A 12,417-nucleotide genomic window follows, 5' to 3' on the forward strand; every position below is an offset into this window, starting at 1 on the left:
TCTGGGTTCTGATAATTCTTGATATTATTGCTGTTGGAGTTCGTAATCCATGGATTGTATTGACTAAATTGTGTTTGGCTACACTCACAGTTCATTCTTAAAAATACTTGAGACCAAATAACCGAACTTAGCCACATTTATTTTCCAAAGACAAAGCAGAACAATACGAAAAGGAGACATACATATACCCTCTTTTAGGGAAGCAATTCTTACCTCACAGCATGTTCACTTTGCACAGAAGTTGTGTTTCAAAGATATGCATTTCAGCTAGTAGTGTATATATTGTGATTTTACAAGTTACAAAACTATTTACACGTCACTAAAATCCAGCCCACGAGTTTGTAACAAGTTTCTGAACTTGTTTTGTTCTGTACTTTTTAAATTTCTGTTTTGGATACTACATTTCAAACCAGTTGTCCGTGAAGGTACCTCTACTAGGACATAGAACTAATCTATCTGGATTTTGACAGATTTTGTATTTGCTACGGCGAAAGCTGACTTCAACTTTGTAAAGTGCTGTGGGATGCTTAGCATGAGTGAACAAGAATAAGCATAATACCATTCACATCAAAGCTTTGTGCTAACATTTATATATTATATAATGTATAGTAGATATTAATATGATGTGCAATACGTATAACATACGTATTTCCTAACAATGAATATCTACTATTCTGAATGCACATTATCACTTGAGTCTCTGGAGTTTGTTCTATGACAGTTTGGTTTGAAAATCAGCAGAGATGTTTGTGACAATTCCTTTGAAGAATACTGCATAGAGCGTTGCATGCAATATTGATGTATGCAATCTCTGTGGTAATGTATCCTGCTTCCCACTTGGGTGTCTGAACCATTAGCAATTAAAAGGCTATTTAAAATAGATAATGGCATTGAGTTCACAGTGGGATGTTAAGGTTAAATTTCATTATCTCCCTTGCACAGGAGGGATTCTCGTCAGGGGAATGGTCTAGGTGTCATACTTATCCTGCTCATGAAAAAAGTCTTGAATGCACTATAAATACTTGGATAGTTGCTTTCACAGCAGCTTTCTTTACTACAAAGAAAGGTACACCTTTTGGGAAACTTACTTTAACCAGAGTAGCAACATCAAGAAACCCAAGTTTCAACAGGTGTAAAGGCCTCTTGTCGTCATAGGGTCGAAGTCACTGGGGTTGTGTGCATACATCGGCAGGGAATTTGGCTAATGGTCTTCAGATTGAAAAATCCTAATCTGCCTTCTCTGTTGATTGTGGTCTCAAGTAACATTCTGCACTTGGTTGGTAATCTTTGATAGTTATTTGCAATTTTTGTTTTTAAAGGATTAAAACATTTGTTAGTTTGGCGGGAGAGCTCTGTTTTGAGTTCAGTACAGCCACAAGATACCACTTCATATCAATAAATGCAACAACATAAAATCTTTTAAAGATAAATTTTAATTTACAGTAAAACCTTGGTTATGAACATCAGAGTTACAAACTGACTGGTCAACCATACACCTCATTTGGAACCGGAAGTACGCAATCAGGCAACAGCAGAGACGGGGGGAAGGGGAAGGAAGCAAATACAGTACAGTACTGTGTTAAATGTAAACTACTAAAAAAAAGGGAAAAGCAGCATTTTTCTTCTGCATAGTAAAGTTTCAAAGCTGTATTAAGTCAATATTCAGTTGTAAACTTTTGAAAACTGCAGCATTTTGTTCAGTTACAAACATTTCAGAGTTACAATCTCCAGTCCCAAAGTGTTCGTAACTCTGAGGTTCTACTGTACTTAATGACGTTAGGTTTCATCTTTGCCATAATTCTATCAGAATCTTCTTTCCAATTGAGGAGACAATCTAGTCAATGATTGTTCTCTTTAGTAAGTTCAAAATGTTTTGGTCTTCTCTGGAAATCATACTTTTCCTTAAGATTATATAGCTGTGTGTTTGACTCCAACATTTTAATAACGTCATTAAACAAGTCAAATTTGCTATAGGCTTTCATTTTTCAAAACTATTCTTTACAAAAGTTATTTGAGGAATGTCACAATTCAGTCAGAGCAATGAATAAAGTTGGCATCTAATCTAATATCAGTATTCTCAGAAAAAACTTGAGTGGTCATGTTGTGGAATTTGCCAATGTTTTCTGAAAATATAGCTCATTGTTGGCCAGTGTGGCTGCTGCCAGAACTACCTCTGAGTGACTTGAAATTCTTCTTGCCTTCTGAGCCCATCAGTCTGATGGAGGATTAAAAAGGAGCACCTTTTCCAAAGGACCATGTAGCTTTCCATGAGCAAATTTAAAAAAAAAAACAAAAAAACACTTAGAAAATTATAGTTGGTGTAATAATCCAACTTTGCAATGCTTGCTTTATTTTTTATTTTGACTTTGAGAGAGAAGTGGTTTGTTTATTTTGACAAATCAGACTTAGAAAACTTTGGTCACCTTAGAAGCCAAATAATAGAAACAGCTAGGTCCACGTGAACAACCCTACCATTAATGGGGATGATGGAAAATCCTCAGTGAATAATAGAAGATCTGAAATAGTGATCCCCTTCTTGTTCAGATGTTGCGTTCCTTTTGTACTCAATGGCTCCTGGGAAGGAGGATATTACAACTACTTCGTATAATCTATAGAGGTAGAAAATTGGGTGATATTTTCCCAAGAATTAAAAAAGTTAGAGACCTCTGTCAACCAAATTAAAAAAAAATTATCAGATAATGATCATGTTTAATATTGAGTTGAATAGTTTTAAGATGATGCTGGCAACTTAGTTGAAGACAGTTATGTTGGGATAGAGGTTGGATAAAGGAGAATAAATCTAGGGCCTCCACCCTTTGTATTACAGTTTCAAAAGAAGACGCAAACAGAAGTGATCCTATTGTCTCCTTGACAGGGCTAATTCAAAATATATTAAGAGGAAACATTCAAACATAATTCTTTACAGTTGCATATTCTATTATACAAGAAGGGACCGTAGGAGAGGTGGGAGAGGTCTGTAGAACTTTAGTTTCCTTTCACTTTGTAAATGATTGTGAAATTTTTTTAAAATGTCAGTGAAAAATGTGAGCTTCACAGAATATAGAATTTTAATTTTTTTCAGATCTGGAGATGGAAACACAAACCTGTAGGTCATGTTTTAAGTTCTTAAAACATGATATTGATAAATTAGGGACTCAATTAGGCAATAGTTATCCTGCAAAGCTTTTTTTAGGAGACGAAGGAATGGTTTTACAGATTTAGATGAGACGTGAAATATTTTAAGTTTCCCAAAACTACTTTCAGCATGATCAGTTTCTTGGCTCCATTAAATCATTCTGATTTTTATGTAGATAAATTATAAATCCTCTCTTCTTGGATCACACAAGTTTTGGGTATTTAATATTTTAAGATCAGTTATTTCTAGGCTTCTGTAGGAATATTTCTTACCCAGATTTTAGTTTCCTGTGCCTCAAAGAGACACTTAAAACTCTCAATATTCTGGTTAGCATTATGAGGGTCACCTGCTAGCATGACTGAGCAGAAATATCTCTTCATATCTACGTATTGTTTCTTCTAGATTTTACATCATAAAAAACGTTCAGGTCTCTAAAGCTATAATTAAATATTATCCTCTGCAGATACATGTTTTGATCTGAAGGTGCTACATCTACTATTCCTTTAAATAGAGCAGCGGTTCTCAACCTTTTTTTTCCCTGAGTACCACTTGGGGGAAAAAAAGAGGGGTGGGACTTTCGACGGCGGCGGGGTTACATGGGGGGGAACAATGCCCTCCGCCGAAACCCTGCCGCCGTTTGCCCCTTTTCAGCGGCAGGGTTTCGCGGGGGTGGGGGGACTTGCGGCGGCGGGGTTTCGCGGTGGCAGGGGGGGAACTTTCAACGGCGCGGTATGGCTCGCGTACCACCCAGCCTTCTTTGAAATACCACCGGTGGTACGCGTACCACCGGTTGAGAACCGCTGAAATAGAGTAATCCATGTTTCAATGGATTTGTGCTTTTTCACTTCTTTCTGTTCTTGTCCTTTGATTTTTGTTGCTGATTACTTCCCATCAAGGTGGATTGGTGGAGATGGAATAAAACAGAATAGGAAAATTCCTTTAAAAAGTGAAAACCAAGGAGACAGCCCTTATGATGTGTGTGGAACTGTACATAATTTGATTACTCTCACCTTGTCTTGATTCATATGACTCCTCCCTTGAACGCCTGTACTCTATCATTCATGCCAGCTTCAACATGCATTTGTCTGCTTCTTTCACAAATATTTGTTTCTTCAAAACCACCATTTATGCATTGAATGCCCTTCCTGAACTGGCTTGCAATGCCACTACCTACTTCTCAATCAAAAACCTCCTGAAAATCTGTCTGTACTCAGCTGGCTAGTTTCTTGTTGCCATCAGAATATGGTATGATTGTAGGGTGATTGGGAAGAGATTTAATATCTTTCATTTTAAAAAAAAATATTTTCGAAAAACTTCATCAGGAGTTGACCAATCGTCGCCTCGCTACCTTACTTGTATATGGTACTCTTTTCCCATACTTTCTAGCTCTGTTTGTCGTCTTAGAGCATAAGATCTTCAGGAATGTGTTGTCTTGTGTTTGTATAGCAGCTTGTAAATTGTGGATGCTAATAGAAATAATAAAATAGCGCAACATTCTGCAGATTTTTGTGGCTTGGCCAGAACTATGGTCTCATGTGATTTGAAAAGTCTTTTTGAACTTTCAGTGTGTGGCTAGGCATAGTTTTATTGAATTTTGATAACTTGACATTCTTTAAAAAAAAAAAAAAAAAAAAAAAAAAGGGGGGGGGGGGGGGGAAGGGGGAGAATGGGAATAAAGAAAAATCACACATGTAATCCCAGTTTACTGAGGTTTAAGAAAAGAACATACCTTCCTCCTTTCCCCTTCCTGCTTAGTTGAGGTCATTTATTAATACTATAATTGCATTGGACTTAAGAGTAACTGTCTTTACTGCCCTCCTACAGTTTCAGGGAAAAGAAGGGAATTACCATTCTTTCTTTCTGCATTTCTTTCTGCATTCTTTCTTTCATTATTGTGTTTGAGGGGAAAGATAGAATATTAAGTCAGGGGCGCTGGTTTGTATGTTAGATAATTTATAGAAATTGAATTTTTTTCAAATGGAGCACAGAAGGTTTTAGTTAATTTCTGAAAAATTAATTAGATGCAAGAAATGTCTTATTTCCCCTAACATTTGTGTATTAATTGCAGTCAGACTCAACGAAGTCCCCATGTGTTTTACCGCCATGACTTAATCAATCAACTTCAGCACAATCATGCCCTAGTTACTTTGGTCGCAGAAAACCTTTCTGCGTATATGGAAAGCATGAGACAGTATGCTAAAGGTAAGTTTATATTTAATTCATTGCTTTCTAGATCAAGTGTTTCATAATTCCAATTGAAAATGGTATTTAAAGCAAACTATTGCTAATGGAGAAAAATAAGAATGTTTATTTCACTTTCACAGGTTGTTAGATATTGGAGGCCTACACATGTAGATCAGGCCAAAACAAATAACCAAATTTAAATTTTAACATTACTTTTCATAAACAAAAATATAAAAAACCAAATGCGTTTTGTAATGGAACTTGGAAAGTGGCAGTCCAATTGCTCAGATTTACCTTCAAGTTGACGATACCCTTTTATGCCCTACTTCATTTGTGATAGTTATTTTTGATGAAAATCTTAAATTCTGTCCCACTTGTAGCTTTGTGTAAATCTCACAATTCATTATTAATGAGGGTGTTCATAGTAACACCTATATTTAGCTTGCATAACCCTTTCCATTATAAAATATTCTTACAATCTTTTTTTTTGAGAATCTCTAACACCTCTGTTGTTCACAGCATTCATTTGAAATTTGACAGGGAGAAAGCCCTGAGGCTGGAGAAGTGCCATTTATTAGTCATGAGAAATTCTGTTCATATTTAGCTGAATTACAAACTATTGAAAAGTCCTCTTTTTTTTTTTTTTTTCCTGTTGCTTGCTTTGTCAGCGTGCCAAAATAATAATGAATACTAACATATTCCAATCTCAGGCCCATCTCATGCATGTGATTCTGCCCTGGGAATCCCAAGAGCAGACAGCCTTGTTGCTGCAGTACAACTGTAGCAGGGATGAGGTGGTGAAGAAAAATGATGGGCCAGGGTCAACTCAACACCCCTATCCCGCCCTATATTCAACACACAGAACTGCGGCACATTCTCCACCTTGTGGGCACTACATGGGGCAGAAACTCTCTCCCCATCAAGAAAGGGTGAAGGGGGGGAAGAGAGAGCTGAGCCAGGCTCCCTGCTTACCCAATGTATGGGGCTTAGTCACCCACTTCCACTGCAGGGACTAACAGCCTGTGAGCTTAATTAACATAGCTCTCTAGCTCAAATGGTAGACATCTGTGGTGCAGCGTTGAGTTCGGGATTCAAAGTTTACCAATGATGCATGATGAGGGAAGGAGGTTGTTAAAATTGCACATAACATTGTTTTTCCTTTTTCCTTTTATAATTTAAAAAAACTTAAGAAATTGCATTAAAAAACTGTTTAAAAAAGGTTACTCATGTTGCACGTTTCCTAACTCTTCAGTGTTTGACTTTGTAACCTAGAGAGCTCAGCTCTTAGATTTGTGCTGTTGTTCAAGATGGTTTACTTCAGCTTTCATGATTTTGTGAAAATAGGCTACCCTTTTTTAAGAGACATGGGGACTGCACTGTCAGTTTTTTTCCTTCATCTGGGGTTGCCTACTTCAGGTGATTACATTCATTATAGCACTGCAGTAGTTAATGTAGAGATGGCACTTCCATTCTAACAGCTTATTTTTAGTTGTTTAATATGTTACCAAATTTTACTGTATGTGCTGAAATAACTCAGGCTTGGTCTTGCCTAGAAAGGTGAAATGGGATGTGTGAGTCTTTGCACATAAACCTTTATAAAAACAGGCGTGGCTCTTTTTTAAATTACCTGAATATTTAGGTTGAGGGAAAGAGGTGAATGGCTCCTTTAATAAAAAAAAAAAAAACCAAAACTAAAATTTAGGATCATATAATCCTGAATAAGGACAAACTATTTGAAATCCATTTTTTTTCCTAACAAGGATGTCATGGGGTTCACCACTGGACTGGTGTTGCCTCCTAGTACTCTGCCTGCCTCCCCCCAAGGTCCACAATTTGCACGCCATCACTCTGTCTGCTGCCTGCCTACAGCCCCTCTCACAGCCTCGGGAATCTGTGTCCTCTCCGTGGCTTGGCTGTCTGGCCATGTCACTGTCCATGTTCCCCCCTTCGGGGGGTCTATAGTCCCAGGAAGTCCTGTTGCTCACTGCCTTGGTGTCACTCACCCAGGGACCATCAGCTCAGCAGTCTGGGCCTTCTCTCTCTCTGGCCTCAGTGCTCTATCCCTGGGCTTCTTTCTATCACCACTTCCCAAAAACCTCCTTCCTCTTCACAGGGAATGTCTGCAGCCTCTCTCTATCCTGCTTCTCCTGGGAATATCTGCCTTTTCCCAGCACCCCTTCTACTTTCAGCACCTGGGCTTTATAGGCCCCATCTATGCCTGCTCAACTGAGCCACCTTAATCAGATACCTAATGGGTTAATTAGCCCATCTGGCCTGTATTAAACCCTACAGGGTGAATATGGGAGTAGTCACACCATCACAAAAGAAAAGAATGTTGAAAACATATTCTCAGGATGCCAGGTGTGTTAGTTTCTGAACTTCACACTTCCACTGAAGGAATATACTGAATGTTCACAAATGCAAATATTTTGAAAGACTATACTTGTCTAGAACTGAGAGAGAGGATGGAGTAATACATTAAATATATTTCACAGAAAGTTAATATATTATATGAATAGCTTAGCTCTCTTTAAACGAATATTGTCCAAAGCTCTTTTCTTGGAACAATAGCACTTCTTTCTTATTCAACTTATTGGTACAATGGTTCATAGAACTATAATGCTTATTGGGTAAGAAGTGTTGTTGCAGATATGCAAATCTTGTACGTATCTTGAGATTAATACATTTTTAATATTAGTAAAAGTTGCGATTAATGAAGCAGCTTGAAATTAGTGGGCCAGACCATTCTTAATAGGGCTGATTTTGTCTGATGTTTTTTTAAAAGCTATGTTGACCTCATTCAGTAAGTCCAAAGACAACTTTTTTGTTGGAACACATTCTGTGCACCAAATTTAAGCCACCGATTTGTATTTAAGTTCCATTTGAATTCCCACTTTTTTTTGTTTTATATCATTCGTGGTGCTGGCAGCGATGCCTATAGTTAAGGTTCTTTAATACTTTTCAGCATAGGGCCCTGTTTTCAGTTGTGTATAACTTTGCCAAATGTTAACAACTTACACTAAAATTTTTTATGCCTGGTGTTTTCCTTGAACTGAATTTTTTTGAAAGTTTCAGCAAAAATAGTTGACATTTCTTAGAATGAAGTTGTAGAGAAGTGTTTTCTTTGTTACCTGGGAAGCTGTAGGGCCCCCCATGCTTTGTAGCAGGGATTTGGAATTTGGCAGGGAGCTTGCCCCCTGGAATCAGAAAGGTTCCTTTTGCTTTCCTTGTGAAAATCCATCCAAATTTGGCCAGGTTGTAAGCCTCTGAAAATCACTTGTCTGCCCATGCTCAGTAGAAGTATATTAGAAGAAGGGATACTCTCTTGTGTTTTCAGTGGCACCCAGGCAACATGGAGGAGGCAACAGCTTGGTTTAAATTCAGAGGTGGGACAGGGACAGAATTGGTTCAGTAGGAGAATGGAGATGGGTAGGAGAACAGGGATATGCTAGGGGCTAGGCTGGGAAGAAGAATGGGGCAATGGCAGAAAGGTCTGTAATCACTGGAAGAACACCTCTTTGAACATTTGTTACTGAATCTGGGAATCCAGAGTCTCAGCATTCCTCTGTCTGTCAGATGGGTGAATCTCGTTGAGGAAGTTTTCAGGTAGGGTACATGTTGCCTTTGGTAAAAAGAATGGGAGAATCTGATAAATAATCAAGGGTTTCTTTTTTATGTTGAACTAGTTATTAAAATCAGGGCAATGGGTCAAACTGGAGAAATGAAGTAGTGGTACTTCTAGGCGGTGTGCTTTGATGACACCAAAATTAGTTGCTATTTACAGTGAATCACACAGGTCTTCATAATGCTGTTAGCCCTCTTTTGTGCTTTGATCAGCAAAGAAAACTGCTTCTGGTCATCGTGGTTGTGAAGAAAACATTAACCAAATATATTCTGATAGTGTTGTCTTCCTGTGTCTACAGACACACTGAAAAATAGAGAGCTGTGGACTGAACCACTCATCTCAAAGAATTTTAAACTCTGAAATCAAAAGATAGGTAAAAAGTATTGACACAAACTATCTCTCTGCTGATTATTTTAGCAGAAAGATTCAGCTAATGTGCTTATCCTAAAATTCCAAAATGTTTCTCATACCTTCTTGGGTGCCAAAAGCCCCAGCTTCCCCTGTAAAGACCCAAGGGGTGTGGACCTCAGGGAAGCTGCGGTTACATATTAGTATCAGGGAGCTCAGGGCAATTTGTCTAACTTGTATGGTCTTCCGACCACATTTTGCCTAGAAGGGGGTGCAGATACTCACAACAATACGGCCTCTGTGTATTATATCAATATACAAGGGGGGGTCTGATCCCCGGCCCTGTGCAAGGAGGCCATGAGTTTCTGGAATTTTTGTGTCACTCACAACATTCATCCAACCGCCATACATCTCCCAGGGGGTCAACAACTCTGGCAGGTTGACTCAACAGGTCCTTCTGCTCTTGCCATGAGTGGTCCCTCCATCTGGAGATAGTGGCCTACATCTTTCAAAGGTGGGGCTCTCCCCAAGTGGACCTCTTTGCTGCCAGGGATGACAAGAAGTGCCCTCGCTCTTGCCTTTGTCAAAGTCTCAGTGTGGGCTCTATCACAGATGCCTTTCTCCTCTTCTGGGTGGGAGAATTCTTGTACGTCTTCTCGCCAGTAACTCTGATTCACAGAGTTCTCCTGAAGGTGAAGAGGGACAGAGCATGAGTCATCCTTGTAGCTCCAGCAATATTGGTTCAGGATGCTTCTGGAGTTGGTGGGACCCAGGCATTGGACTCTGCTTCTGTGGCCAGATCTCCTATCTCAGGATCAAGGTGTAACCTGCTCCACCTGGAGCTGAGCTCCCTGCATTTGACGTTATGGATGCTCCATGGCTGAGTCAGGAGGAGCTCAGTCAAGCTCAGCACCTACTCCTAGAAAGCAGGAAGCCGTCGATCAGATCAGCCTATAGGGCTAAGTGGAAGCGCTTCACCTTGTAGGCAACCGATCGTGGTGTCCCCCCAAAGGAGGTGTTGATCCCAACTATTTTAGAATATCTGCTCCACCTAAAGCAGGAGGGATTGGCCTTCTCGTCCGTTAAGGTCCATGCAGCAGGCATATCCGCTTTCTATCCCTTAGTGGCAGGTAGAACAGTCTTTTCACACAAAATGATGGCCAGGTTTGTAAAGGGATTGGAAAGACTGTTCAATAAGGGAGCCTTCTCCCCAGTGGGAATTGAACTTGATCCTTTCTAGACTCACTGGCCCTCCCTTCAAACCTATGGCCTCTTGCTCCCTTGCGCATTTGTCCTGGAAGGTCACCTTCCTGGTGGCTATTATGTTCGCCGGACTAGTTTCAGAGATCAGGGTATTGACATCAGAGCCACCCTACGCTGTGTCCTTTAAGGACAGGGTCAACTACGTCCGCACCTGGCCTTTTTGCCTGAGGTAGTTTCGTGCTTTCACCTCAGCCAAGATATGTTTTTACTTGTCCTTTGTCCTAAACCTCACAACTCCAGTGAAGAGAAATGCCTGCACATTCTCAATGTGAGACAGGCCCTGTCGTTTTACATCAACAGGGCCAAACCCTTTCGTCGTTCCACGCAACTCTTCTTTGCTGTTGCAGATTGGATAAAGACTGCCAATTTCTTCACAGCGTATCTCGAAACCTGTTATGAGCAGGCTGGCGTCATGCTCCTGGGTTCCTTGATGGCCCATTCAATGAGAGCGCAAGCCTCATCTGCGGCCATCCAAGCTCATGGCCCATCTAAGACATCAGCAGGGCAGCTACCTGGTCATCTGTACATACCTTCGCATTCCACTATGCCTTAACGCAGCAAGCTCGGGATGACTCTGGCTTCGGTAGAGCGGTGCTCCAAGTGTATCTTCCCGCTAAGGAGGCTGGAGGATACAACCTGGATACCCTTGGGAAGCATTACATGAAAGTCAACACTACCAGTATTTGGTGCTCCTGTTCAGACTCTTGACCATGCTGAGGATTTCCCTCCAAATAATGTCAGTGGTGGCCGTTCACTGCTGTTGGCAGGGGGCTTCTGTGTGTCCTTACTTGGATGATTGGCATCTAAAAGGATGTTCTTACCAGAAAATGTGAGAAGCAACTGCTATGCTTCTGGACCTGCTTGAGAGGCTGGGTCTGAGGGTGAACCTGGAGAAGTCCACCCTGGCATCAACACAGACATAGTTTATTGGGGCAAAGCTGGATGCTGCATCAGCCAGGAAAGTACAGACTTAAATGTGACTTTCTAGCCCTTGGTGGACCGATGCAGCAAATCTGGATAAGCTCCTGGATGTCTGTGATATGTTGCCTGGCGTTTTTGGGTCATATGACCATAGGTGCCTGTGAGTGTGGCAATGGACCACGTACACCATGGGCACAGCCTAGACTTCCTACTCTCAGTTCTCCAAAGGATTCTAGATTTCTTTGTCTGGTGGGAGAACAGAGGAAAGGTACGTGTGCGGATCCCATTCAGTTCCCTGATGACCGCAAATACAGGCAGCATCTGTAGAGGGTCAGATGGTAGCACAAGGGATGTGGTCCGCTAAGGATTCTGTGCTCCACATCATGTTGGACTTGAGAATGGTCACGTTGATGTGTGAACGGTTCCTCCCTTTCATTCATGTCCAGCCAGTCCAGATATGATCGCACAACAAGATGTGGTGTATTACATTAACAAGCAGAGAGGGGAATACTCCGCACAGCTCTGTGCTTAGGCCATTGCTCTTTGGAACTTGTGCATACCTTTGCTAATTGCTCTGATTGCCTTCCATCTTCCAGGAGTTCAGAACATCCTAAGCAAACCTGTCTCCATAGAGTACAGGTGAGAGCTTCATGGCCGACTGTACTTGGAAGTATTTCAAGTATGGGGTGGCCTGGCGATAAGTTTGTGTCAGACATGAACAAAAAATGCAAAAAGATCCCCTCCATTGAGAGGTGCATGCTGGGCAACACTTTGCTTATATGATGGTCGGGGGCTATATGCATTTCTCCTGATCCCTTTATTACCAAAGATACAAAGGAAAGTCAGACAAGACATAGGCCATTTTTCATAGCTCTGAGTTGGGCCCGTTAGTTTTGGTACCCCATATTGTTGTAACTGTCAGCCAGGCCTCCTCTCTATC

General features: G+C 40.6%; 1 protein-coding gene across 1 annotated transcript in view; it reads left to right on the plus strand.

The window, feature by feature from the left end:
- Positions 1 to 12,417, plus strand: part of USP9X (ubiquitin specific peptidase 9 X-linked) — a 255,793-nt gene that overhangs the window by 106,499 nt on the left and 136,877 nt on the right. Inside the window, exon 14 of the mRNA XM_067545137.1 lies at positions 5,205 to 5,338. Within this exon, the coding sequence (XP_067401238.1) occupies positions 5,205 to 5,338 (134 nt within the window). The remainder of the gene's footprint in view (positions 1 to 5,204; positions 5,339 to 12,417) is intronic.

Source organism: Emydura macquarii, unplaced genomic scaffold, assembly GCF_026122565.2.
Source record: "Emydura macquarii macquarii isolate MOO-44397 ecotype Brisbane River unplaced genomic scaffold, CSIRO-AGI_Emac_v2 contig_1043, whole genome shotgun sequence".
NCBI classification, from domain to species: Eukaryota; Metazoa; Chordata; order Testudines; family Chelidae; genus Emydura; species Emydura macquarii.